Source organism: Artibeus jamaicensis, unplaced genomic scaffold, assembly GCF_021234435.1.
Source record: "Artibeus jamaicensis isolate MK-2021 breed Jamaican fruit bat unplaced genomic scaffold, CSHL_Jam_final contig_2259, whole genome shotgun sequence".
NCBI classification, from domain to species: Eukaryota; Metazoa; Chordata; class Mammalia; order Chiroptera; family Phyllostomidae; genus Artibeus; species Artibeus jamaicensis.
The window spans coordinates 5,055,724-5,082,535 of NW_026521468.1; the positions used below are offsets into that span (position 1 = coordinate 5,055,724).

General features: G+C 51.8%; 2 protein-coding genes and 1 long non-coding RNA gene across 5 annotated transcripts; 2 read left to right on the plus strand and 1 right to left on the minus strand.

Moving 5' to 3' along the window:
* Positions 1-1,849: 1,849 nt before the first annotated feature.
* ATP5PD (ATP synthase peripheral stalk subunit d) lies at positions 1,850-26,067 on the minus strand. 3 transcript variants are annotated; one of them, XM_053661392.1, is made up of 6 exons: positions 25,989-26,067; positions 4,279-4,409; positions 3,890-3,986; positions 2,950-3,021; positions 2,173-2,235; positions 1,850-2,050 (listed from the first exon to the last, which is right to left on the minus strand). In XM_053661392.1, the coding sequence occupies exons 2-6, from the start codon at positions 4,398-4,400 to the stop codon at positions 1,919-1,921; spliced, it is 486 nt and encodes a 161-aa protein (XP_053517367.1). In that variant the 5' UTR covers positions 4,401-4,409; positions 25,989-26,067; the 3' UTR covers positions 1,850-1,918. The 3 variants fall into 3 exon arrangements, with proteins under 3 accessions (XP_053517367.1, XP_037023124.1, XP_037023126.1); XM_037167229.2 differs by lacking the exon at positions 25,989-26,067 and adding an exon at positions 5,971-6,060; XM_037167231.2 differs by lacking the exon at positions 25,989-26,067 and adding an exon at positions 5,645-5,734.
* On the plus strand, positions 6,091-18,616 carry KCTD2 (potassium channel tetramerization domain containing 2). Its single transcript, XM_037167228.2, has 6 exons — positions 6,091-6,627; positions 8,175-8,283; positions 10,056-10,147; positions 13,506-13,601; positions 15,145-15,270; positions 15,958-18,616. Exons 1-6 carry the CDS (start codon positions 6,091-6,093, stop codon positions 15,985-15,987), a joined length of 990 nt encoding a protein of 329 aa, XP_037023123.2. The 3' UTR covers positions 15,988-18,616.
* LOC128626791 (uncharacterized) lies at positions 22,556-24,462 on the plus strand. Its single transcript, XR_008390853.1, has 3 exons — positions 22,556-23,184; positions 23,756-23,892; positions 24,088-24,462. It is a non-coding gene; the product is annotated as an uncharacterized LOC128626791 (long non-coding RNA).
* Positions 26,068-26,812: the final 745 nt, after the last annotated feature.

Sequence of the window (26,812 nt, forward strand, 5' to 3'; positions counted from 1 at the left end):
AAAGTGAGATAGTATGTAAGATCGAATCCTGTATAAGGTAGTTTCTATAGTACCCACATAAAACAAAAATGGTGCAGCTCATTTCCTTTCCAATAGCACTGCAGTTATTTTGCCTTTTCTTTTTTTCCTTTTGATCATGCCGGACTACACCTTGAATGATAAACTGTTGAGGGTCAATGGGGCCCTGCTTCTTTCATCTTTTGAGTTGGTATCCACTCATCTGGAGAAACTAATGTGTTCTGTGAGAATCGCTATAGTTAAAAGCAGGCAAAACTGCAGCCCTGGCCCCTCCACTCCCCCTAAGCCACCCCTTGGGGATGATGGGCAGGTGAGTTGGGGATGCTGCCCGGCTCCACGCCATCCGCCCCGCCGTGTGCTGTCCCCATCATGACGGCACCCACAGCTCTGTGCAGACCAGGGATGTGTGTACAAGGAAGCACGTGTGCACGTGGTCACCGGACAGTAGGAATAATGACCAGCGATGACAGGAGGAAAGGTGGCACACTCACACTGTGTGACCCCGAGAGAGCGGCATCCCTTTGTGGTCCCACTTCACTGGCACACTCACTGACGATGAGTGTGCGATTCTGGCACGTGCCCTGACTAGAGATCAAGCCCACAGCCTTGGTGTGCCGGGACGATGCTCTGGCCAACCGAGCTGCCCCGCCAGGGCCTGGTCCTGGGGCCTTTAAAAAGGGGACTGTGGGAGAGATGTACTTTTATGATTTTCATTTGTTCCCGTGTATACCTTTAGTAAAATGTTTATTTTCTTAAAACTACCAATATGGCCACAGGTGATTTTTTTAAGCGTGGAAGCCCACAGCTCCTGGGGAGCTGTGAGGAGCTCCAGCTGGGTTCTAGAAGCCAAGTGTCTCACATGATGTGCACCTTGGGAGACTTGTATTTGTTCAGGGTGAAACTGGATTGTTTCTAAGTCCTTGACTTGAAAATGCTTCAAAACCACTGTCTCTTATACTTTTCACAAGAACAACAAACAAAACAAAGAACTGAGTACAGAATTCTCTTCTCCCTTCTCCCGGGTCGTCCAGAACTCTTCCTCTCTTCTTCACTCCTAACCAGTCACAGAGGCTCATGGATGCACTTCCAAGGCCCAAGGCCCCAGGCCCTGCTCCGTAACTGCAGCATCACGGGCCTCAGCTGCACTACTAATTGCTTTTCTGGTTTCAGCCTTCAATTCTCCCCAAAACTATCCTCCAGTCCACCTCCAAGGAGCTTATATTCTATTGAGAGGACAGTAACAAGTAACAAATGATTAGAAATAAAGAGGGTGATGGGAAGCTACTGAGTAGTCAGAGGCCTCTAGGCAGAGCTTGGCAAACGTGCCATTGGCAATTTTGTCACCTTCAAAGGACTTCTTTAATGTCTTGGCTGACACACTACCTACCTCATAGGGTTGCTGTGAGAATATCTACGTAGTGATTAGAACGATTCCTAGAATGCAGTGTGTTCTGTGAGGCATTATTAATCCCTAATATACCAGCTGGCCCTATTATTCAGGGTTTGTGTGTGATAATCTCCCCAGATGTGAACTCCTGAAGTTTCACAGGTCTTTTCTTTCACTCATAATGAATTCATATTAAGACTCTTCTAAAATTCTAAGCACAATGCTAAGCCCTGGGGAACATAAATATGACTAAGGTGTAATGCCGACAAAGGGATCTTCTAGAATCCTCTAGGTCACTTTTATTAGGAGCATATGCAGATCATTAGACAACAGGGTCAGCACACACCTATAGGCGCACCCTCCCATTTTAACAAAAAGCCCACTCCCGGTGAGGCTGCCTCAAAGTAGGAACTATCTGAACTGCCAAGGAGCAGACACACGCAGCATTATATAATTGTTTTTAATGTCCACAGTTTATAATACAGAGGCCAGAGCCTTCTCCCAGATTGACGTTTATAAATTCTCAATTGGTTTGTGAGGCCAGTAGGGATACTTCTTTTTGTCTAATTTGGTTTCTGGGAAGACTTCGTTCAAATCCTCTATGGTCATCTGATCAAATGGAATTATGTTCCTCATCTTCTCCAGCTGGAAGGCAAGCAAATATGTTAAGGTAAACAGGGCTCCGAAGACGCAGAAAAGAATCCAAGGCAGTTACCGCCACCGGGTGAAAGAGGAAAACTGTCACAAAAGCCAAAGCTCACCCTTACCTCTTTCTCATATTGCTCGATCCTGGCCTTTGAGAGAGACAAAAACTCAGCACAGCTTTTCACCTTTAAAAGAAGGGAGAAATTCCGTTCTGAAACCAGTGCTGACCCTGAGGCTCCCAGGGTCTGCGAAGCGCAGAGCCAGACCACTCTGGCTGCCTCGCTCTGGGGAATACTCAGAGAATGCCATGACTACTGGGGGAGCTCCCTTTGCGGGGCAAACTACAGCTTTGCTAAATGCACAAGGAAGCACATACAGGAGGACCAGCTTGGCAGGACCAGGGCCCCTCGGCAAGTTACCCGTCTAGGCAGCCCGCACAACACCTGTGCTTCCTGGGGGCTGGACCTTCATTACTGAATGGTCCATTACTGGACCACCAAGCCAGACCGCCCCTTGGTGGAGCCACCAGAGCTCCAACAGGGGCCTCCAGTGCTTTCGAGGACGTAGTTCGGTATCTGAATACCACCTTAGCTCATTTCCCTACCCGACTCCTTAATTGTTAGGGCACAATGACATGCAATAAAATGCACACGTTTGAAGAAAAACACTTGATCAGCTGTGACGTATGTATTCATCTGTGAAACTAGCCATAATCCCGAGAGAAAACAAATTGAACAGCCCCCTCCCTCCAGTTCCCAGGGAACTATGGAGGTTGCATTTTCTAGAGTTTTATTTTATTGCTCCTTTTAGTTCAATCTACCCCAGCCTAGTGACTAAGAAATATAGAGCCGTCAGGAATTAAGAGGATTTTAAAATACATAAGAGCCTCAACTACTCACATCTTCTTTTTCTTCAGCATCCACCAGGGCACTGTATTTATCCTCTGGCACAGGAACCTTCAGGGCATTAAACTGCAAACACAGGCACAGTGAGTTGTTGCTAATACACCCAAGAGCCCAAAGGAAGGACTGCTAGTCCTTACAGAGCACATAAAAACCCATTCTCCATTCCAAGAGGAAACTAGGATGAATCTGGGTTGTTGTAGTGGAAAAAATACTAAGACTGGGAAAGGGAAATCAAGGTGCTTCTCAGCCCCGTCCAAAACTAACTGCACACCTTGGACAATGCTCTATTACAATGAGCTTCAGTGTCTTCATCTCAAAGGGACAGCCAGAGTGGATGACCTCAGAAATAGCCTCCTAGAACCTCTGAATTCTAGAGAAATTCTAGTTTCTTTTAAGTGAACCCCTGTGGACGAGGTGGAAATAATGTTGGCATAATGGAGACAGAGATGGTCTCCAGAAGACCGCTTAGTGTTAGAGCCCGGCGCTCAGCACCACCCCTGGCAGAGCGGGCCCTTGATAGGCTGACAAGAAATTACAGCTACTGGAGACAGTAAGGGAGGCAGCACAGAGACAGGAGAAAACAGTGAAAGAGAAGAAGAGATGTTAGTTTCTCCCAAGGGTGAGATGAATGGGAAGCTTACCTTGACAGACCTCCCGCTCCTGATCAAGGCCATCCTGTACTGCTTCTTTGGAGGGGAACCAGCCCAATGAACAGACCCTGGATGCCTCCCCCATATTCTATTCACCTTTAAGTCACCTAATGTAAGACCTTCGGCCACACCCGCCTCTCCTGAGCTTCCTTTGGGACCTGAGTGTTTACCACCACCCTTCCTTCCTTCCTTGCTGTGATCAGGCATATGGAATCATCTCCTCTCCTCCCGTTCCAGCCACAAGCCACGCTACAAGACCAGTGCCAAACTGCCTGAAGTCTCACCTTCTTCTCAAAGTCGTCCACCAAGCCGGCCTTCGCTATGTTGGCCTTGTAGTAAGCCCAGTCAATAGTGGGGGGGTTCTCAGGTAGAGTAGCCAACCTGCTCACACGGAAAAGCAGAAGTTAAGATTGTTCTCTGAGCACCTGATAATTCACAGTAATTTCCCTGTTCCTTATTCCTACAGCCTGGACCTATCATCACACTGTTCTCTGGGAGGAAGAGCACGGGAATGCAAAAGAAACCCTACTTCCATCCGGTAACTTGATACAAGGGCTTCTTCATACTTTGTCAGAAGAGCATCAGAAAGCCTAGATCGTACGTAACTGCACGTCACTGGTTTGTCTCGACGTACGCGGCAACGTAAGAGGCTCCCTCTCAGAAAGGTACTGACCTAGAGGTGAGGGTCTCATTCCAGGATTTCAGGGAGTTAGCAATGGCCTTCTGGTTTCGAGGTATTATCTCCCCAAAAGCTACCCAGTCAATGGCTTTCAGAGCAAGTTTTCGCCCAGCCATCTTGAGATCCTAGAAAATAAAATAGCTTAGATCAAAACAGGGCTCTAGGAGAGAATTCTATAAAAGTCATCTTATTAACAGGAAGTGCTTTAAGAAATAGATCAGCGTCCTCTGAATGAGTGGTGGGTATATTAACTAAAGACATCAGGATTGCTAACTCAGAAAAGAAGGGCACCCTCAGCTTTTCAAATTCAAGGTGTACAACCTGGCATAGAACTATATTCTTTCCCCCTAAACATTCCTCCTTCCATTCTGTGACTCCTAACTCATCCTTAAGACCCCAGATCTCCAGTGTGTGTTCTCCATGTACCTTTGAGTGAACACAACTTATGCATTACACTCAAGTTAACGATTTATTCTGAATGCATTTCCAGTCAGATTGTTTTATTCACATTCTCCAGGGCACAGAACTGTACTCACCCAAGTTCCCACAAGGTTTGAATAGCGCAGACTCTAGACCAAAATTTCCTCACCTGAAAATGGCGCTAACGTCAGCCCTGCCTACCTAAGCAAGCTGTTCAAAGTGCCAAATGAAAACTGTGCACATCAATTTGCTCCACCGTCTCAGGCAAACTTAAGGGGCTCTCTACCCCCTTTCTATCAGATTCGTAATACACCTGGTCTTTCTTATTCATGTCTGATTTATCCTCTGCAGCACCAGCACATACCCTGAGTATAATTAGCAACACCCTTAAAAGAGGTATTCAATATACATATGAACGTGAGAAAAGAGGAAAAATGACTACAGCCATTTTTTTAAAAAATCCAAGACAGAATAAAGTACAATTGTCACACTAAATAACACTAGTGTCAGGCCTTAGGAGAAAGGCTGAAATATCAACGGTCCTTACAGACCACGGGGCGGATCACAGGGGAGGTGGTAGGAGATCTTCCCCAGGATCTTAGAAATTGTCCAATACCTGCCCCTTCCTTTCCTGCCCTCCCAGGATACCCTGGGTTTCCCGGAATGGACGTGAAGGGCAGGTGCCTTTTAAAGACATCGGAGGAATAAGCTTCCTCACAGACACCTTTCAAAGCCCCAGTAACAGGTAGGCTTCATAAACGAAGGGATTTCATTTACTGCTGAAACCCCTGAGCCTAGGGCCGGTCACGCACAGAGGAGGAGCTCAAGGACTGTTTGTTGAAGGGGTATAGAAGCCTGCACTTGAGAAGCTCCGAACGGTCCACGCGCTGGAAAGCTGGGACCCTCGGGAGGGAGAAGGCGCATCAAGTTATATAACTACCTCCGGGTAATGTTTCTCCTGCCCCCGAACCGGACTGCTTAAACCGGCCGCTCCGGGGACGGACTGGACGAGATCACGTTTGTGAAAGCGCCTGAGTTAGCGGCGACCCGGCCACAGTCCGGCCCCAGCGACCTCTCGTGCGGGGGAGGGAAAAAGAAAGGGAGCGAGGAGGCAGCAGTTACACCCGGGGGCCTCCCCCCGTCGGCGGGGCAATCGCAGGACCCCACGTCCTTGGCAGGATTGCGACAAGGGTCGGCGAAAAATCTGGAGGCGAAAGAGCAAAGGAACCATCTGGAGGTGGACCCAACGTCCCCAACCCTACTCACCTTCACCGACCCCGGCGCCCCACCGTCCGCAGCAGCCAGTGACGGAAGTGGGTCACCGGAAAGTCTTCTCCCAGCCAACCCTCAACCCAGAGGGGCGGGCGTCGGGCCACCTGTCCGCCGATGGGAGGAAGCTTCGCTCCGGAAGTCCCGCCTCCGAGGGCGGGCAGAGTGCCTCCACTGCGCGGGTCCCCCAGTGCTGGTTGGGGGCGCTCCCGTCCCTCTCCCCGGCCCCACCCCCGCCGATGGGCCGGTCCGGCTCTCCCTGCCGAGAGATGGGCCGGCCCGGCGGCGCGCGGGCAGTGGCGGCGGCGGTGGCCCAAGATGGCGGAGCTGCAACTGGACCCGGCGATGGCCGGGCTAGGCGGGGGTGGTGGGAGCGGGCCGGGCGACGGGGGCGGCCCGGGCCGCGGACCTCCCAGCCCTCGCCCCGCTGGCCCCACGTCCCGTGGGCACGGCCGCCCGCCCACTACCGCGCAGCCGCTCGAGCCGGGTCCCGGACCCCCCGAGCGGGCAGGGGGCGCCGGCGCGGCCCGCTGGGTCCGGCTGAACGTGGGCGGCACCTACTTCGTGACCACCAGACAGACCCTAGGCCGGGAGCCCAAGTCTTTCCTCTGCCGCCTCTGCTGCCAGGAAGACCCGGAGCTGGACTCAGACAAGGTGCGCCCCGCCCTCCGGCGCGCCCCCGGCCTTTGGACCCCCTCGTTCCTTCTAGGCGCGTCCCTAGATTCCTGCGACACGCTCGTCACAGGCGGGCTTATGGAGCCGAGACCCCCTTCCCCGACCCTTCCCCATCCAGGCAGCTATTCTCCCCCATCCTCAGTCGCTTCTAGGATTTCTCTCTCTGACCCCACCCTTCGTTTGGTTCTCAGCGATTCGTTCCCCAGACTGACCATCGGCACCCACGAGAACCCACTCCACACCCATATTCTAGCCCTTCAGGTCTGCATGACTTTTTCCCTGGCTTCTTATCAGCCCCTCACTGCATGTGTCAGATGCATCCAGAACTGGGTCAGGGTGAACTAAGGCATCCTTGTAGCTTTCTCAGACTTCCTCTAGGACCCTCTTGCCTTGGGTTGCAGGATGGCTTCAACAGCCGCGGGAAGTGCTTCTCGTGATCGCACACTTGTTCTCCGTGGTCGTGGTCCCAGAGCTCGTGTCTAGGAACAGCCACTGTTTTGGGTCCTATCTGAGGTCAAATGCATTCCTTGGAAAGAGGTGACTGTTTCCAGGGCAAACCTAACACCACTGGGTTAAGACCCAGGGAAAATGAAAACGAGAACGCTCTTGGGCAAGGTGCATGGCTGCTAACCAAACTGGTGAGAGGACCAAGCATACTTAACCCATTTCCAGTTTGAACTGTGGTTTGACTTTTTTTTTTTAACTTCACACGTTAATCTTTTAGTTCCCAACGCAGGGGAATTAACCATTCTCACACCACCTATATCCCACAGAGCATTCAGCCTGTTACCTTGAGACAGTCTTGGGGTTGGGTAAAATTGATTTCATTTATTCATCTCTTACCTCTCTTCTAATAAACCTCAGGTTGCTGGAAACTGCCCTAACTTTAAAGAGATTCCCAAACCCTTTCTTATAGAGGAGTAGTTTTTCATCTGCCTGGCCTGCCTTATTGCCGTAGAAGCCAGTTTGTTCTTATTTTACTGTAAAGATGAGTAGGGTTAAAGCTGCTGAGAGCCAAGTCCTGTCAGTGCCAAGCTTTCTCTTGGCACAGAGCTGGGGTATGTGAGGTACAGCTGGCAGTGCAGACTTCCCCTGATACTGGCCTTGAGCTCAGGAGTGTTGCCAACTAAACAGGTTTTCTCAGAATCAGGAATGTGATTTGGGGGCAATAGAGACTTCAGCATGCCATCTCAAGCAAAGATTTAAATCATGCAACTATAGCATTTTGTTCCTTCCTTTACAACAAATACCCCACAGAAGAATGTTGGTGCTTGTTTCCACTTAAATATTTTAGAAGTTCAAGTAAACACCTAGAATAGATGATACAACTGTGCATCCCAAATCCCCTACCTGGAATGATCCTGAAGTACGAGATCACAGCGCTGGCCTTCTTGCCAGTGCTTTGCGATGAGCAAACGTCTGGCATCACTTGCCCCCCTTCTAACGCGTGGTGACGATGTTGAAACCCTGTCCTGACTTGGTCTCAGAGCTCCGTGGTGATTGATACCCTTGTGTTTGGTTGGCAGGACGAGACGGGGGCTTACCTGATTGACAGGGACCCCACCTACTTCGGTCCCATCCTAAACTACCTCCGCCACGGGAAACTCATCATCACGAAGGAGTTGGCAGAAGAAGGTAAGGAGGATGTTTGAACTAGGCATTTTCAGAATTCAGGCTGACTGTTTCACAGCCTCGACTTCGGTTTGAGACTTTTTATCAGGCTTCTGTGCAGGCATAGTGATGGTTTATGAAGGTGAGCAGGGAGCCTCCAGGTACTGGTGGTGTCTGCGGGAGTCTCATTTAAGGGAGCCCCGTCGGGCTCTGTTCATCCTCCTTAGTGAGATGGAAAAGAGGCAGCGCAGCTTCTCTGACAGCTGTGGGAATTTTTTTCCTGAACTGCGTGGTTGTCGGGGTCCCTTTTACATTTGCTTATGTGACATTCGGTTATTCAGATTTTCAATTTTAGTTTGAATTTGCAGCTGTAAGAAAATTATAAAAGCTTGGCCTCATTTCTTTTAAGGCTGGTCTCATGCCTCCTTGTAAATTTTTTCAGCTGACCTAATTCATTCTCCAGTTCATTGTCAGGTGCGTCATCTTTGGTTTTTAGGGCATTGGGGCTGTAAGTGGGTCTTCATATCTTTCTAAAAGTCTTGACTCGGTCTCATCGAAGGCATTCAGTTGAAAACTGGGGCCTGTCCCCAAATCCAGGGCACCGGGACCAGGGAGTGTTAGCTCTGAGGAAGAAGGCTGTAACAGCTGTGCCGTTAGTGAAGTGGCTGCAAAACACCCATTTCGACCAATAACGAGAGGACTTGCTCTCTCTCTTTTTTCTTGAATGCTTTAAAAAAATAAATTAAATGCGTACAGAAGTAATGGGCATAGCACAGTGAATTCCACGCACCCACCATCCTGCTTCTACAATTGCCAACTCATGGGTAATTCTGCTTCTTGCAAAGAGGAATCTTAAGCATCTTTTCTAATGCCTTTTTAAAAACTTTTGTTTTGAAACACTTTCAGACTTAGAGGAAAGGGCAATAGTACAAAGAACTCCCTTTACCCACGTTCACCAGTTTTTAACATTTTTTGTCGTATTTGCATTGTCATTCATTCGTTCTTCCTCTGCTCCTGCCTCTCCCCTCTCCAGCCTTCCCATGGTTTTATTTCTGAATGATTTAAGGATAGTTTCCAGACTTCACCCCTTAGTACTTCGATGCGTATTTCCCAAGAACAAATATATTCTCTTACATAAGCACAGTATAGTTAACAAACTGAAGAAATTTAACGTTGATAAATACTTTTATCTGTAGCTCATTTTCCAGTTATGTCAACGGTTCCAATAATGGCCTGTATAGTAAATTATTTTCCTGGGACAAGATCCCGGGGCCCACTTAGTTGTCCTGTCTGAGGTCTTTGCTTTTATTTAGTATGGGGTTCTTTCCGTGGTTGCCTTTCATATTGTTCAAATAATAAGCATTCTGTTAAATTTGGTCCACGTATATTTACACACACAACCCACCCTGGTCATTTTTAGGACAAATACAAGCTCAGGTAAAAATCGCCAGCTCAGGAGCTGTCCATTGTGATTAGTTCCGGGAACTACGTGACATATGGGAAAGGTGTCCTGCAGCCAACGAATGGGCAGGTACAGGGAGAGTCAGGGAAGGTGCCGGGTGGGAAACTGAGGGCGAAATGGAGTAAAGAGGGCAGACCTTTCTCTCTGACTCCTGTTGGGGAAAAGGTAATAATGGGTGTGCCCTAAACTGCAAAGAAGCATTTCCCAGGCTGGGGGAGAGAGACTAGACTTGAACTTGAAAAATGCTGTTCATAGCAAAGGTGTAAACTGCAGCTTCCCTGCTGCCCTTGGGGAATTCACGCAGGTCTCTAACCAGAGTTCCGTCCTGTCCTAGGTGTGCTCGAAGAGGCGGAGTTCTACAACATCGCGTCTCTCGTGCGGCTGGTTAAGGAAAGGATACGGGACAATGAGAACAGAACTTCACAGGTAATGGGTTTTGAACTTGCATGGGGAAACTGTCTCACGTGGCTCCCTGTCCATGTGCCTGGCACGGTTAGGAAAGGCAGACCCGCCCTCGGAGCCAGAGGCCAGTGCGGAGGCACTGTCCGTCTGCCAGGCAGACAGCCTGCGCTCCCCCAGACTAGTTCAGAACAAAAACATAGAGAAGGAGAAGTAACAAAGGAAACAGAACAGCCTCGTGTCCCTGCAGAAGAATGGGGAGGTTGCGGCTGCTCGCCAGATGGCAGTGGGAGGAGCCCACGGAACTGCAGGTCCCACACCTGTTCTCTGGGACAGAACACCTGTCTCCCACCACGTGAAGACCAGGCCAAGGCTTGCTTGCACCTGTTGGCTGCTCTTTAGAGGGTCAGCCTTGAACGTGTCAGCACGTCCCATCCGGCCCCTGCCGGCCCCTGAAACCGGTCCCCTGGTGTAGACTTCAGAAGCCACCTGTGAACTGTGCTTCTGAGAAAATACTACCAGCTTCTGTTTTTATTATGAAGCCTAGATTTTGGTACTAACTCACTGACTATAGTAACAAAAGTGAAATACACAGTTTGCCACTTCATGGGAGCAGGGCATACTTAGCTTATTCCACGTCGCGTCACCCACTCACTGTGTCTTAAGTGGCCACAGTAGCTTCCGTTAGGCCCTTGGGATTCTGTGACGACGAGAAATCCCATGCCTTCAAGGAGCCTGAAGTCTAGCAAGGAAACAGAGGGTCGCTTTCGTGTAGTTAGGCTCTGCGTGTCGTACGACCACAGTCACGGGGCAGGGTCGGCCTCCGGCCTGACCGTGTGTCCTGCAGCGTGGTGTGCCTCTTAGCCCACGGGGCTGCAGTGGTGCTGGCTCCCTTGAGAGCGAATCTGCTGCATGTGGAATTCTCCGTGATTGGGAAGAAGGCGGAGTGTTTCTTTTCCAGAGTGAAAAATAGTTCCTCACTTCCTCTGTGTGAGACTTTAGGTATCAGTGTTCTGGCTCCGAGTGCATTGGGTTGTCTGGTTGAGTAGCCGCGCGGCCGCCAAGAAAATGAATGAATTCTTGTCACGTCACCTCCCGCGGCTGGTCAAGGTGGAAGGAAGGGCTTGCTCATCAAGTTCTCTGGTCTGGCCAGGGGCTGAGGGCCCCTTTACCATTCAGAGATGCCTCGCTGGTGGGCTTGCAGATTGCTGGCCAAAGGGGGTCCAGTGTCGCCCAGCCTTTGCTGCCTTGTATTATATTTACACGGTGGAGATTTAAGAGCTTAGACATTCTGAAAATCTGGCCTTACCCTCAATTCTCCATATTCCAAAAAAAGCATTTGCTCAGTACAGATTTTGATGGTGGCATGAATTATGTATTTTTGAAATCATTCAAATCATAGTACCTGAACATTCTAGTTCTTTGCCATTTAGCTGATTCCTTGAGAGTGCTGTAAGATTTCTCTCTGATGACAGCAATTTAGTTAATTAGTTCTAGATTCTGAAGGCCTGGGGATTCAGACCTGGTTGGAAGCTTTTTTATTCCAGAAATGTCGAGACCTTTTTGATGTTACTTGATCTGTGAAACTCAAAGCAATGATTTGATGTTGTTCAAAGACACCCACTTTTGTTATTGTTGCATGTAGCTCTCAGGTGACATTGGCGCGCATGGCTGTCTGTGTCCGTCCCTTCAAACAGGGTGTCTCCTTCCACTGGTATGTGTTTGAAGGATACTCACTTGGCAGATATGCAGGTGAAGCCCAAAGAATGAGGTCCCACCCCACCTTTTCTCAGTGACCTCCTGTCCCTGCCCAGGGCTGACCTCAGTTCTACTGCTTTGCTGTCTCTGAGGATACTTTTTGTTAAACAATTAATCTCAGAATGTCTGAGAACACCAGCGGTTTTACTTCGGAAGAGGAAGATCAAAAAGGCAGTACAACGTCTTAAATACCTGGGACTTTGACAGTTGTGGCCAATGTCGTGGCTCTTTTGCGATGCCCTGACCTCCATAATACAGAACATCTGATGGTTTCCAAAGTGCGTAGTTAGAGACGCGTATGCATCGAAATCTTTAGAAGATTTGTCCTGCCTTGGCCGGTGTGGCTCAGTGGATTGAGCGCTGGTCTGTGAACTGAAAAGTCGCTGGTTTGATTCCCAGTCAGGGCACCTGCTTGGGTGGGGGGCCGGGTCCCCAGTTGGGGGCGTGTGAGAGGCCACTGTTTCTCTTGTACAGCGATGTTTCTCTCCATGTCTGTCTCTTTCCGTTCCCCTCTCTAAAAATAAACAAATAAAATCTATTTTAGAAAAAGATTTGTTCTATGTCTTACATGGAAGAAAAAAGTTTATTAAAGATTATATTTATTTTATTTTTAGAGAGAGGGAGAGAGAGAAGGAAACATCCATCCGTTGCCTCTTGCACTCGCCCCAGGTTTGAGCATTCGTTAGGATGACTCACAGACCTCAGGAAGATGCTGTGCTTACTACTGTAGGTGATTGGAAGGATACAAACGAGCAGCCAGGTGGAGAGAGAAATGGGGCCAGGTTCTGAAGGGTCCTGGCCCAGGAGCCTGTCCCTGAGCGGTCAAGGTGCCTCTCCCGTCAGTGCCCGGATGTGTTCGCTGACGTGGCAGCTCCCAGAACTTCGTTGTTTAGGGCTTTTTAGGAATGTTTTGTTACATAGGTTGGTTGATTAAACCATTGGTTATTGGTTATTGAAAGCAATCGCCAGCCCCTCTCCCCAGCATAAGTCAGTAGATCTTGTCACACTTGGTCTCTCTGGTGACCAGTCATTAGCATACAAAAGACACGTGTCACTCAGGAGATTCCAAGCATTTTAGATACTCTGCCAGGGACCAGGGACAAGAACCGAATGTCTATTTCTTGTTACCTACCTACCAGTCTGCAGCGGGAACATGACCGTTGAACCCTGGGACACTCAGGTAGCATTGGCAGAGGGCGGACATAACTTGAACATCTGCATATGATGGGATTTCTATTTAATATGTTATTCCCATAATAAGGCATCACACTTAATGAACCAAAATGTAATCTGAGTTTTCAGCTTTTGTGTCAGACATGAGCACCTGAAGAAAGTGTGGCTTTCTTGTCCAAAATCATTTTACTCTACATTCTGTTTAGAAAGTAGATGAAATCTGAGTGCGTGATCCATTCTTCCGCACTTCAGAAGAATGCAGAAGTCGCTGTCCCTACTGAGACCCTGACCTTTTCCCCCTGGACGAGCTTTTACTGGGAAACTAGTGCTGCTTGTGGAGGGGACGGAGGGCGGGCCAGCTCCTCTCGGGGTGGCGTGTGGCAGCCTCACTGAGGCTGCTGCGCACTGCCGTGCCCTTGGCCTCTGCCCCCAAGTGTGTCCATGGTTGTCACAGGGCCCCGTGAAGCACGTGTACCGCGTCCTGCAGTGCCAGGAGGAGGAGCTGACGCAGATGGTCTCCACCATGTCTGACGGCTGGAAGTTCGAGCAGGTACGTCTCAGTGACGGCAACCCAGGCATCCAGCCCGGCGTCTGCGCTCCTCATGACACCACCACCCCCGCCCTGTGGAGCTCAGTGGGCCCCCTGTGGTCCTGTTCAGAAACTGGGAAGGGGAGCTGCTTGTGTGGATTATCTGCTCTGCAGTACGGGAGGAGTTGGGAGAACTGAGAACAATATTCGATCTCCCAGCTTCGTATCCCAGGTTTCGACTCGCTGTGTCCAGAGGGAGCCAGCTGGCCGGCTTCTTTGGGCTTGAAGTGCCTTTCTCTCTCGTTTTTCTCCCCCAGAGGAGTGTTTTCAGAAGTGCTTGTTCACATCTTCTGGAATAATTATCTAAGGAAGACTCGGGTTCACCTTTCCTTACCCCAGAGTCAGAGCTTTAGCATCCTGGACACTTCCCTCGAGAAAGTGGGGTCAGACTGGGGTCAGACGCAGTGTGCTTGTTGCCCCCAGGCTGTGGATTTCTGATCCTCGAGCTTTGGGCTGGTGACCGACGTGCCCAAACAGCCGGAGAGAGGCAGGATTTTACCACTGTCTTCCACCAGAGGGCAGGCTTGTTCAGTTGGTCTGTTGTCCTCAAACCCCCGGGGCTGAGCGAAGTGAGTGTATTACAACTGTGTCGGCTGCCCCCATAAGAGGTCATTGAACTGTCACCGTCAACTTTCCTTCCCAGAAGTTCCTTTTTGTGTCTCTGTCTTCAGAAGCAGCCCTGGTATTCCTCCCACTTTGCCCCCGAGCTGTAGAATCAGCTCTGCTGTGAACGGCCTCCTCATCCTCCTTGGGTGCAGGCTGCAGACGTTGCAGAAGTATTTTACCTGTTCAGAGTCTAAGCAGAGGATACTATCAAAACTTTTTAAAGTATCTTTGTGAAACCAGTGAAAAATGATTATCTTATTCTGCTCATTTTATTAACGTCTTGCGGGGACGAGGTGTGCTCCCAGTGACTCCGTGGTAGGGCTGAGGACGTGAAGGCACAGGGTGGCCGCACGCCAGGCAGTCAGGCCCCTGACCCGAGGCCCCGCAGGCTCATGGGGGTGACCTCACTTTGGGCTCGGCTTCTCCCTCTGTGCGTGTGTTTCCTATTTAGAATTAAGCCAGGAATCAGTGCACTGAAAACTACCAGCGGCGTAAGGCTTGTGGTAGCTCTCCAGTGGCCACCCTGGTGCTCTTCAGGGCCTGCCAGGGGCCAGCCTCCCGTCTGGGACGTCCGCTCACGGAGCGGCCGGCTCCGTGTGGGTGTTTCGGTCCCTTTAATCCAGAGAAACATTCCATTTTGCCCCCGTGTTTGCTAGAAGGAGTGTGACCGGGTCAGTCCCAGCTGCTGCCCCGGGGACGCCACGCTGCCGGGTGAGGGGCCCTGGCAGAGCACTCACTTTCCTTTGGGGAAGCCCGGCCCAGAGTACCCTGGTGAATAGCTGAGACTCGGGCATCCCCTGGGCCCCAGCAGCCCCAGAGAGTCCACGGGGGGGGGGTGGCTTCAGTTTGTGTGGCACTTAGTGTTTTAGCGTCACTGTGTGATGTCCTGTTTTCCCAGCTCATCAGCATTGGGTCTTCCTATAACTATGGAAACGAGGACCAGGCGGAATTCCTCTGTGTCGTCTCCAGAGAACTAAATAACTCCACCAATGGCATCGTCATAGAGCCCAGCGAGAAGGCCAAGGTGAGGCGTCGGTTCACCGGGCTGTGGCTCCGACCCCTGCGCCCCCAGCCCCTCCCTGGGGTTTGCCTGATTTCTTCCCGTCCCTTCTCAAGCGGGCTCCGACTTTCCCCTTCATTTGGGTCTTTTAACTGGTGTCATTTAAATCAAGACTTACAGAGCAGTGAGAGGATTTTTAGTTAGGAAATGTGACCCAAAGTGGGCTGACCTTTCCCAGCCTCTGTCCAGTCAGCATGAGAAAGAAAAGCTCATTGCCCCCAGTTACTCCAAGGCCTGAATTCTGACACTTGTTGGAAAGTAGTTTGCCTTAATCATTTGAAACTCCTCACTCTTTTTTTCCTGCCTCAAGAGAAAAGATATTTGTTTACCTTTGTCACTTCTTAGGTTACCGGAAACCTGCGGTGCACTGTGCTCTTTGTCCTCCAGCGCCCCTCAGACACACACACGCACACCTGCGGGTCACCAAGTGCGCCCGAACCGCTCTCTGAGCACCAGAGAAGTGGGCCCGCTGCCCAGTGAGCCCAACGTGCTCAGCTAGAGTCTTTCACAGCCCAGGCGCTTCAGCCGAGGGCGAGGCTCCGGTCCTGCCTTGCATCCTGGGTAACGGGTCGCCATGCTGCCCACCAGTCCAGTGGGAAGCCATGCGTCCCCTTCCTGGCCCTCAGCCCCTGTCCCATCTCCCACTTCCAGATCCTTCAGGAGAGAGGATCTCGGATGTGAACTCCAGACCCGTGCACATCCGGAGAGCAGCCAGCAGAGCACCTCCGTGAAGGCCAGTCTTGCTCCTGTACAGTGACCGAGCTGCTGCGACGCAAAGCTGAGCCTGGGCCCCCGGGGAGCGTTTCTGGTGAAACCAAAGGCACCCCCACCCCACCCACAAGAAGCTGAAGACAGATGCAGCTTCCGGCTGCAGAGCACCTTGTCAGAAACCGGCTTCGTTTCTCACCAGTGTTACGACAGATCTTTACAACCGCATCTGGCCTGGGTTCCCCGTCCGAGCCCCTGTGGGGAGTGCGGGGGAGGAAGGCCCGCTCTTGGTCTGTGCCTGACCTTGGGGGCAGGGGCGAGCGAAGTCCGACGTCCCTGCGCTGCACCATGTCTTCACGTGAAGGCGCCAGCAGGCGTCGGCAGCCAGCCGCCCTGTGGCTCTTCCCCTTCCCTGTGTGCATCCCAGACCAATGTAGCAGGTGCGAAGGATGCTGGCTTCCACTCGTCCAACTGCATCCAGGTTCTGGAAGAAGGACAGAGTTGCCAGAGTACCCCACGTTCCTATGAACTAAGCCTCTGAGGAAGGGGAGGATGGAGCATCCTTGCTTGCAGTTGGAGGGCGGGGGTCGCTGCCCAGCGTTGGGGGTACTCGGCTGCTGCCGCACGCAGCCCTGCCTTGTTTGTGCCCAGTAGCCTGGACCCTCCAGGCGGCTCACTGTCTTCCTAGGAAGAGGTCTGGGGTGGGCAACGTCTGCGCTGAATCAGACAGATGGGGGCTTCGGGTAGTTAGTGTAACTGCTTCTGCAGCCCTTTTTCACCCTCCGTCGGCCCGTCTGCCTTCCCTGACTTTAACCCAGAAGGAAGGGACCTTGGAACTTCTGGGGGCTTGGGGTGGGGATGGCTGTGTCTTCCAGAGTGGCCAGGTATGTGATGTGGCAGCATCCAAAGTGTTATTTCTGTGACCGTCTCTAGGAAACGCCTTCCACCAAACGTGTGATACTTGTGTCTCTCTTGGTTTCTGACCTTGGCAGTCCAGCCCCACAGCCTTGTCAGTGACCCCACGCCTTTCCCACTGGTGTGTGTGTTTGCTGCGCCCATTACCCCACCCCTCACCGTCTCTTCTTTCTGTGGGGTGACACGTCCTTGAGGATCAGATGCTCGTTTGACCTGGGGGAGCAAGGCTGTGGGCACAGAGCTTGCACCTCGACCTTCTCTCTGAGCTTTTGCGTCGTGGAGAACCGCCATTGCTTGCACAGGGCCCGGGGGACCCTGTGCTTCCCCTTGATGACTTCCGCAGTGTGGCAAATGGTCCAGAGAAGCGGGGCCCTCAGGAACGCTGTACCAGTAAATGCCACTGTAAGCCACTTGCTCCTGGCTCCTTCATAGCTGGGACCCTCCCTGCTCCACAGCTGCTTGCTAGGTGGGCCTGGGGTCCCACTTTTTGGAAATGAGCATAGACTGTGCCAAACGTCTTTTGGGTGTCACCTGCCCAGGCCTCTCACTCCAACCTGTTTCTCTGTGTGTAAAGTAGGACAGAAATGTACATGCAGTGGTGTCTGCTGCCACGGTGTCTGCACACCAGCTGGGTGTGCACGTTGGCACGTGCCCAAGACTTTTACAGCTGTAAAATGTTGCCTACAATAAAAGCAGTCACCTCTTCCAAAAGGTCACAAGCATCATCCTGTCATCTTTCAAGAGAAAGAAAAAAGATTTCAGTGTGTTGAGCAAAGCCGCTCAAGGGCAGGGGCCTGGGAGAGGTGCTCTGGCCAGTTCGAAAGGAGGACGGGCCCAGGCAGGTGCGCGTTCCCGGGCGGTGCCTGGTGACCAGTCTCTCCTCCCCAAGCCAGCGGGGGCGAGAGAGGGCTGGAGGACGGACGGGCCAGCCCTTGGGAATGCACTGTCCCTGTGTTTCGGACTTCCACCGGGGGTCCCGCAGGAAGGCTGCTGAACCCCTTGCTAAGGGCTCTGAGACGCGGGCATAGCGGGGTTTCTTATCTCCTGAAGGGCTGGCGTTCACCACATCTCCTTCCTCATGGCGACCCAGTGACAGTTTAAATTGTCCCAGTGCTCCAGAAATCTCAGGTGATTTGTCTCTTAAGGTTTCTGGAAAAGTATTTTACCCAAACCCTTTATGAACCAAGGGGGTGTTTTTCCTGAAAGCCTTCTCCCCTTGGCAGAGTCTGGCTGATAGCTTCAGAGAGCGGTCTGGCCATTGGCTCGGGGGTGTCACGTGCCCAGGAACCCACAGTCCCCAGCTGCCCCGTGGGGGGTGCCTTCCTGCTTCATTCTCCGCCAGGTCCGAGGCCTCAGGCCATGCAGGCCGGGCCCGGCCTTGGTCTCTCCTGAGTGGCCAGCGCTTCCGTTTTCTCAGAACCTGCTCTTCACCCCGCCAGTACGGTGGGGGCCAAGCCCCTACAGGGTGACTTTGCTCCTGCGCAGTTTTAACTGGCCTCGGGGGTGTTGGCGTGGTGTCAGGAAGGGAGGGGCAGAGACGCTGAGGGAGGAGGCACAGCCTGGGGTCCAGGGGTTGGGGACCATGCCAGTCCCTTGTGGGTGCCCTTTGTTACTGTTGGTGTGTTTGAAAAGTCTGAAATGTTGCCTTTTTTTTTTTCTTGGTCAATAAAGACATTAAACTTCTGAATCTTGAGGCCTTTGTGTGTTTGCCACACCACAAGCTCCTTGGTTTCCCCTGTCACTGCTCATGATTCTCACACTGTTCCCTGGAGGAGAATCTCACCTTTCCCAGCAGGCTTTGCACCAAGCCCTGGTTTCGCCCACTGCTGAAACTGCCGCCTTCCTCCCACCGCCCTCGTGCTGAATCCGGGAGGACCGGAGAGTGCCGAGAAACAGGAGGTGGGACAGATGGGCTGCCCACCAGAGAGCTGGACCGGAAAGGGATACGGGGGGGGGGGGGGGGGGTTTAAGGGGGGGAAAGCCTTCCTGGAAGAGAATAAGTGACTAGAGTGCCCATTTTCTCTGCAAGTTTGAGGGGAAACACGTGAAAATTCAGTAACCAAGTGAAGGATCCATCACTTAAGGCACCATCCAGGCAGGGTGTGGGACCCTCCAAAGGCCTTAGAAAGCGCCCCCACCCCGAAATAGGAGACGACTGTACGGAAAGGTCAAGAACAAGGCACAAGGTTGTATCAGCCAGGGTCCAACCAGAGATGGAGACCCCAGCAGTTAACAGGTGGTGGGGAAAGGAAAGGGCCTGGGGGTGCGGAGGTGTCCTTCAATCCCTACAAAGATGTAGGGATTGAAGGACATGGTTGTTCCCAGGACCCAGGAGCAAAGGGAAGAGGTTAGGATTTTTTAAATGTGGAGGTATCCACTGGCCGGTGTGGCTCATTGGACTGAGTTCTGGTCCGTGAACTGAAAAGTCACCAGTTCAACTCCCAGCCAGGGCACAGACCTGGGTTGCAGGCTGGTCCCCAGTAGGGGGCGTGTGAGAGTTAACTGATGGATATATCTCTAGCACATTGATGTTTCTATTCCTCTCTTTCTCCCTCTCTTCCCTGCTCTCTAAAAAAAAAATAAAATCTTTGGCTCACATCTATTTCTGGGCTATGCTAATTATTCTCCAAATTGGCTAGGTAGTCTAGACAGCACCCAGTTCGTGGTGAGCAAGCAGCTCGGCCCTACGGCCCCTTCAGGCCCTGTGGTTAGATGGCAGGAGTTGATCTCAAAAAGAGAAGAGCTCATTTGCAAAAGAAGGCGTGGATCCCTTCTCAAACCCTGGAATTCTGCGCACTGGTTCTCCAGCCAGGGCTTGTTGGAGGCTCCAAGCAGCAAAGGCCTTTGTTACGGATCATTTGAGTACTGCTGAATCGGCTCCATCACCAAGCCCAGGTGACAGCCCAGAGCTCAGCTTTTAACGAGAATCAGCCCTGGCTGGTGCGGCTCAATGGAATGAGTGCCGGACTGCAAAGCAAAGGGTTGCTGGTTCAATTCCCAGTCAGGGCATATGCCTGGGTTATGGACCAGGTTCCCAGTAGGGGGCGCATGAGGGGCAACCACACATTGATGTTTCTCTCCCTCTTTCTCCCTTCCCCTCTCTCTAAAAATAAATAAATAAAATAAAACAAAACAAGAATCACACCAGACACATTTCCATCAGTAGAGCCTGGAGTTACTCCATTAAAGCCCGTTTAGGGACTTCCGTCAAGATGGAGGCATAGGTGGATGTGCCGTGCCTTCTCACACAACCAAGTTTAGAGACAACTAAATATTAGCAACAGAAAACACAGCCAGAACACAGAAAATTGAACTTTTCGGAAGTCTCTTAACAACAAATTCTTCAGTCTGACCGGTAAGGGGCGAAACCAGCAGCTGGTGGAGCAGGGTTACACAGGAGGACTCGGTCAGACGGACTCAGGCATGCGGAATCCTGGCGCAGGGTTGGACCTAGTGAGCGATCGAGTGAGCAACCAAGCGAGCGACCGCAGGGGAGCAGGGCTGCATGTTGACTGTGGTTGCGCATTTGTGCGCAGATAGACAAGCGAGGGAGTGGGCGGTTGGACTGGGACCCAGCAGGTCCCCACAGCAAGCGGCACGGAGGGCGCTGCCATTTCCCTGCTCTGACCCCACCTCCACATACAGCGTCATAACCCAGCGACTCTGAGTGGCCCGGCCCAGGTGAACCACCTAAGGCGCTGCTCCTCACCCAGCTGTAGGAAACAGCAGAGGATGCTGCCAATTCCCCGCTCTGACCACGCCCCCACATACAGCGTCACAACCCAGCGACCTGGGAGTCCAAGGCTCCGTTCCTTACACTTAAAGGGCGAGAACAGACCAAAAATGGCTCAAAAAGATCTCAAAGCCCCAGAGCCTATAAATCTAAGCGATGAAGAAATGGCCAAACTCTCAGACGCACAGTTTAAAACACTGGTGATCAGGATCCTCACAGAACTGGTTGATTATAGCCACAAATTAGACAAATATATGAAGGTGAAACTAATTGAAATGAATGGAATTGCACAGGACACCAATAGCAATGAAAAGGAAACTGGGACTCAAATCAGTGGAGTGGACCAGAAGAAAGCAAATAATGGCCAAACAGAAAAGAGTCAAGAAGCAAGAATTCAAAGAAATGAGGAGAGTCTTAGGAACCTCCAGGACATCTTTAAAAGCTCCAACATCCGAATTATAGGGGTACCAGAAGGGGGAAAGGCACAGCCACCAGTGGAAAACTTCTTTGAACAAATAATAAAGGAGAATTTCCCCAATCTGGCAAAGGAAATAGACTTCCAGGAAATCCAGGAAGCTCAGAGACTCCCAAAGAAGTTGGACCCAAGAAGGAACACACCAAGGCACATCATAATTACATTAGCCAAAATTAAAATGAAGGAGAGAATCCTAGAAGCAGCAAGAGCTAAGGGGACAGTCACCTACAAAGGAGTCCCCATCAGACTGTCAGCGGATTTCTCAAAAGAGACCTTACAGGCAAGAAGGGGCTGGAAAGAGGTATTCCAAGTCATGAAATCCAAAGACCTACAACCAAGATTGCTCTATCCAGCAAAACTTTCATTTAGAATGGAAGGACAGATAAAGTGCTTCTCAGATAAGATCAAATTCAAGGAGTTCATCATCACCAAGCCCTTATTATATGAAATGTTAAAGGGACTTATCTAAGAAAAAGAAGTTAAAGAAACATGAACAGTGAAAGGACAGCAAACTCACAGTTATTAACAACCACACCTAAAACGAAAGCAAACTAAAAGGACAGCTAGATCAGGAGTGGAAACACAGAAATGAAGATCTCAAGGAGGGTTAGCAACAGGGGAGTGGGAAGAGGAGAAGGGGGGAGAAGGTACAGAAAATAAGTAGCATAGACAGTAGATAGAAAATAGATAGGGGGGGCAAGAATAGCATGGGAAATATAGAATCTAAAGGACTTGGGACACATGGTCATAAACTAAAGGGGGGGTAATGGTGGGGACGGGGGGGTAGGGTGGAGGGGAATGAAGGGGGGAATAGAACAACTGTAACAGCATAATCAATAAAAAAATTTTTTAAAAAAGCCCATTTCATTCCTTGGTCTATTCCCTTACAGTACCATAAATTTTTGTTTCCAACTTTTCTATTTTCATTTTTACCTAAAAATATGTTCATTAAGATTGTTGTTTTCCATGAGGTTTTTATGGTGGAACACTAGTGCGTTTAACCAACTTTAGCATTTGCCCTCCTGGGTTCCTTCTGAGGTACAACCTCCAACGTGGTTACTGTCCCCGAGTCGAATCTGGCAGCTCGGCATTTAAGTCTCATAGATCTACATTTGCCTGTTTTCCACTAATGGCAGTTTTCTGTTTATTAGTTCCAGAGAAACACCAAATAGATAAAAAGATTGAGAATCTGTATTTCTCAGCTTCCCTGGGAGGATAATTGTGAGCAAGTCCCCTCGTGTGTTTTTGGACCCTCTGGGGGAGCTGCTTCTCCGTGTCCGGCTGTAACAGGCCACTCGCTCCCAAGGCTTCTCACACGTGGCTCTCCATAAAGTTAATGATTGACTCTGAAGAGGAAATGAGACAAGTCACGTGGCTCTCCATAAAGTTAATGATTGACTCTGAAGAGGAAACCGGAGAAAACCCTTAGGGCCCCACGGGCCGTGCCTGAATTCCACAGTGGGGAGGGGGCTGTTCTCAGAGGGGTTAGTGACCCTCCTTTCTCAGTAGGAGGTGGTCTTCAGGAGCTGGCTGCAGCAGGATGCAGGGAAGCAGGGTGCTCTGAGGTGTTGGGGGGACGCCCTTCAGCTCCTCTGAGCAGCCCGGCTGGGGGCTCCTGCTGACCCTCCTCCCTGCGGTGCTGGCTCTGCACTGATTCCGACCACTGGTCCCTCTGGGCGGCCACCTGTGGCGTTGGGTAGGAGCCCAGTCTAAAGCTTTCCCTAATGTTCCGAAGTCACCTCTCTCACCAAATGCCTTAACCTTGCCTCTCCGCCCCCAAGTCTTTATTCTTCCTGGTTCAAGGGACTGCAGGGTTCTGCATCACCAGGCGGGCAGAAGTATGAATGCTGAGACCACGAATGTGTGACCCGAGGAGACTGGACCTGCTCTGCTAGCAGCGTGGACCTCAGCGTCCTTCCCCTTGGGCAGTGAGAGGTGGCTACCCTCACCATCTGGCTCTGAGGGACGTGCAGTTCTAGGGCAGAGCGGGGCGTGATCCTGGAACCGTTAACCCACTCGGTCACACGGTGGGGAACCGCAGCCGAATGTAAGAGGGATGTCATTCGCTTTCTTAAACAGTAGTTCCTCATTTGGAGTGGCTAGACCCATCAGGGTCCACAGGGATAGTCCCTGGAGTCCTGAAATAAGTTCTAGTGTTTCAAAAAGCTGAACAGCAAGCCAGCCGCACATCAGTGAGGCTGGCCAGCAAACCAAAATGTCAAGGTTCTTTGCTCATAACCCAGCATGCACTTCACAGGGGAAATGAAGGAAGAACTTCTGGAGCCAGACCAGCCAGGGCTCTTCGGAAATCCACATCAGTGTACCCTCCCTTCCCCTTTCCCCTACAGCACAGGGACCAGGGAGGAGGGGACTGTCCCTGGAATGCCACCCACACACTTCTCAGCCCTTCCTGCTCCTGCCTAAGCACGCGAAGAAAATTTGGTTTCACGTGAATCCAAGCAGGCTGTAAATGAATTTGTCCCCACGAACTGTTTCTCTTAAAACATGTTTCATGTTATTCCTTACAAAAAGATTGTGTTCCTGTATCGGGTAATTTTTAAATGTCTTTTTTGCATTGGCTAGCAAAGTAATTTTGCTTTTATTCAACAAATACCTAGGGCCTCCTCTGTGCCAGCCCCTGGTCATGGCAAATGAAATGTTCGTGGCCAATATGAACTCACTGGGCCCTCACAGCGACCCAGTCGGCTGGTGTCATGAATGCTCCCCTTGTATGGACGAGGAAACAGGATGGGAGGTTAGAGGACTTCCCCAAGATCATCAGGGTACCTGCTTTGGGGAGCCAGGGCTTAAACCCGGGCGGTCTGGTTTTTTTAACCATTGTGCTGAGTCATCTCTCCTATAATGCATTTGTTATAGAAAATGTATGCAATATGGAAAACAAAGAAGAAAATAATCCACCCCTCCTTCTCCTTCCCGTGCTCTTGTGCAGATAGCGCTCCCGAGCGTCGGAGATGCAGACCAGTGGGAGACGGCCTGTGACTCCCCCGTGCATTTTTCATCCATCTCACCCTCTGCACGTGTTCCAAAGTTACTTTCAAAATGCAAAGCGGGAGTCCTGGCTGGTGTAGCTCAGTGGATTGAGCGCGGGCCTGCGAACCAGACAATTGCGGTTCGATCCCAGTCAGGGCACATACTGGGGTTGCAGGCAGGTTCCCTGCAGGCCAGTTCCCAGCAGGGGACACATGAAAGGCAACCGTACATTGATGTTTCTCTCCCTTTCTCCTTCCCTTCCCCTCTAAAGATAAATAAATAAAATCTTTAAAAAAAAAATGCAAAGCGGCCTGTTCACTGGCCGACCTATCTTACATCCTACGAATCTGGCCTACAGCTTTGTTTTGTCTGAACCCCTTCTCTGCCTTCCCCTAGAAGTGGGTGGCAGGTGGTGAGTCAGCCAAAGCCGCAGGCATTGCTTCCTCAGTGTTACTCTCCAGTTTGTCCCAAAGCCAGGACAGTCACAGAAGGGGCCAGAGGACGCTGGCAGCCTCCGTGGTGTCCAGCCGTCTGGTCTCATCCCACAGGTTGGGGAGAGCAGGAAGCAGGACCAGAAGGGAGCTGCGTAGGGAATGAGCCTTAACCCATCCCTCACCCCAGTGATGCTGTTCCCAGGATGTCCGTGGGAGCCTGGGGTAGGGTCCCTGCCTGGCACGCAGCAGGGCCTCTCAGCTAAGATGACTCCAGCTCCACTCGGCGCTTCTCCTGTGAGAAAGGCACCTGGGAGCGACCTGGACCGGGTCCCACCAGCTAAAGGGAGGTGGAGCATCTCCAGCCACCCTGCTGGCCCCCTCCCGCCCCCTCCCGCCCCCAGCTCCTTGCCACAAGCAGTCCCCAGTTGCTCTCCTGGGCTTCATCGCCAGCCCCCACTCCATTCTGCCTCCTGGCCTTTGCCTCTGCTGTCCCCTCTGCCCAGAGCTCTCTTCCACTCTCAGCCCCTTTCTTACTCCTGCCCACTTACTCATTACTTTCTCCTCCTCTGTCCTAGAGACTCAGCTAGGAGGGGCTGTGTTCGGGAAGCCAGTGGAGAAGTCTCCCAAAGCCAGGCACGGTCCCCTTCTCCGCGCTCCCCCACCGCCCCCTGCATCTGTCCCGCCTGGTGCGCCTTTGGTATTTCTATGTGGGAATTCTCCGTGCGGCTGGGGGCAGGCCGGCTAATTCGTCTGGGTCTCCACCCCGCCACAGAGCGGGCACTGCACAAACACGGACCGGAGGACAGCAGGCAAGGCCAGAAGGCACTCCTCCAGAGGCCGGGTCGCCCCTTTGCTCCCTCCCACAGCTCAGCCCAGGTGCCCACTGCACCCAGGTAGGTGCAGGGGACCCCCCTCTCCCTCCTCTGTTTCCCCTGCACCCTGAAGATTCTGGGAGGCTGAGGACCGTGCAGCAGGTGCGGGAGGAGACAGACACGCGCCTCTCTCCACCTGTTTCCTGACCCGTAAGGGGCCTGGGGCAGACATGCCCTTCATATGCACCGAGGAGAACGCACTCCCGGGGCTTCCCCGCCCAGGTGGCCGGGACACACGGTCTGTTTCTAGCAGAGCCAGGGCGTGGCGAAGCGAGGCTCTCACCTCAGGCACAGAACTCACGGGGCGTTGCCAGAAATCTCAGGATTCGAGATGGAGAATATGTTAATGCAATCTTTTACACAATCAGAATTAATGCCAGACCCACGACGGACAGCATCTCGGAGTTATAACTGAAGGCCAGACCTGGTGCCTGCCCAGGCCCCTCGCCAGATGAGGGCCCTGAGCCCAACATGGTCTTATTGATAAAACCAGGTGGCTGCTCCATCGGCTGTGGCTCGTTTGATCTCATTTTCTTGAAAAACCGTTACATTACCTCGGCCGCCGAGTTTCATTGGCACCTCTGTAGATTGTGAGCTCCGGTCATCAGCCTTGCAGGCCTCACCGGCCTCACCTTGGTCAAGGGCATCCTATGCCTGGAGGGCATTACTGGAATTTATACCCGGACTAGGGGGAGGTGTCAGGGACACCAAATGTCCTGCAGTGCTCAGAGCGGTCACACCCAAACGTCCCTGTTGTTACCAGTGTGCACGCACAGCCCCACTTCACGTCAGTAGTGAATGACGGTTGTTTGGCCACTCACCGTTGCCAAAGTAAATCACAAAGGGACAAAAACCCAAGAGCACCCATTTAAAGGCTTGAGTTCCTTGCCAAGCACTGTTGGAAGCTGAAGCCTCCTCGCTTACGGCCAGGTTTCCCTGCCTGGAGGACACGTGTTCCGGGACTTTCGTGTTGCACACACACTGGAGACACAGGTGGTTAGGGCTCTGCCCAGGTTGCTCCGATGTTCCACAAATGTCCCAAGGTGGCTTCTGCGGGCCAGGCACAGGGTGGGAAGCAAGAGAGTGGCTTGGCCAGGGGCAGACCCTCACTCCTAGCTACGCGCTGATAAAGCCTCTTCAGGGAAGAGGTGACCGAGAAGCCGTCCTGCGCAGGTGCTCCTGAAGAAGGGAGGCTGACTTGGCACGTGGAAGGTGGCCCCGAGGGATGGGAGGGTGCGGCCTAGCTGGGCTGGGGACAGGGAGTCGGGCCACCTCCTACTGACTCTGCCTCACGACAGCCCTCAACAAACAGTACGGTGTGGTTAAGCACACAGACTCCAAAGCCAACTGCCTGGGCTCAAAGCCTGGCTCTGCCCCT

Coding starts and splice junctions, on each gene's coding strand:
- KCTD2 (XM_037167228.2), top strand. CDS start 6,091: ATGGGAGGAAGCTTCGCTCCGGAAGTCCCGCCTCCGAGGGCGGGCAGA. Junction 13,602..15,144: donor ACGGCTGGAAGTTCGAGCAG/GTACGTCTCAGT, acceptor CTGTTTTCCCAG/CTCATCAGCATTGGGTCTTC. Junction 15,271..15,957: donor AGCCCAGCGAGAAGGCCAAG/GTGAGGCGTCGG, acceptor TCCCACTTCCAG/ATCCTTCAGGAGAGAGGATC.
- ATP5PD (XM_053661392.1), bottom strand. CDS start 4,400: ATGGCTGGGCGAAAACTTGCTCTGAAAGCCATTGACTGGGTAGCTTTT. Junction 3,987..4,278: donor AATGAGACCCTCACCTCTAG/GTCAGTACCTTT, acceptor CCGTGTGAGCAG/GTTGGCTACTCTACCTGAGA. Junction 2,051..2,172: donor TCGAGCAATATGAGAAAGAG/GTAAGGGTGAGC, acceptor CTTGCCTTCCAG/CTGGAGAAGATGAGGAACAT.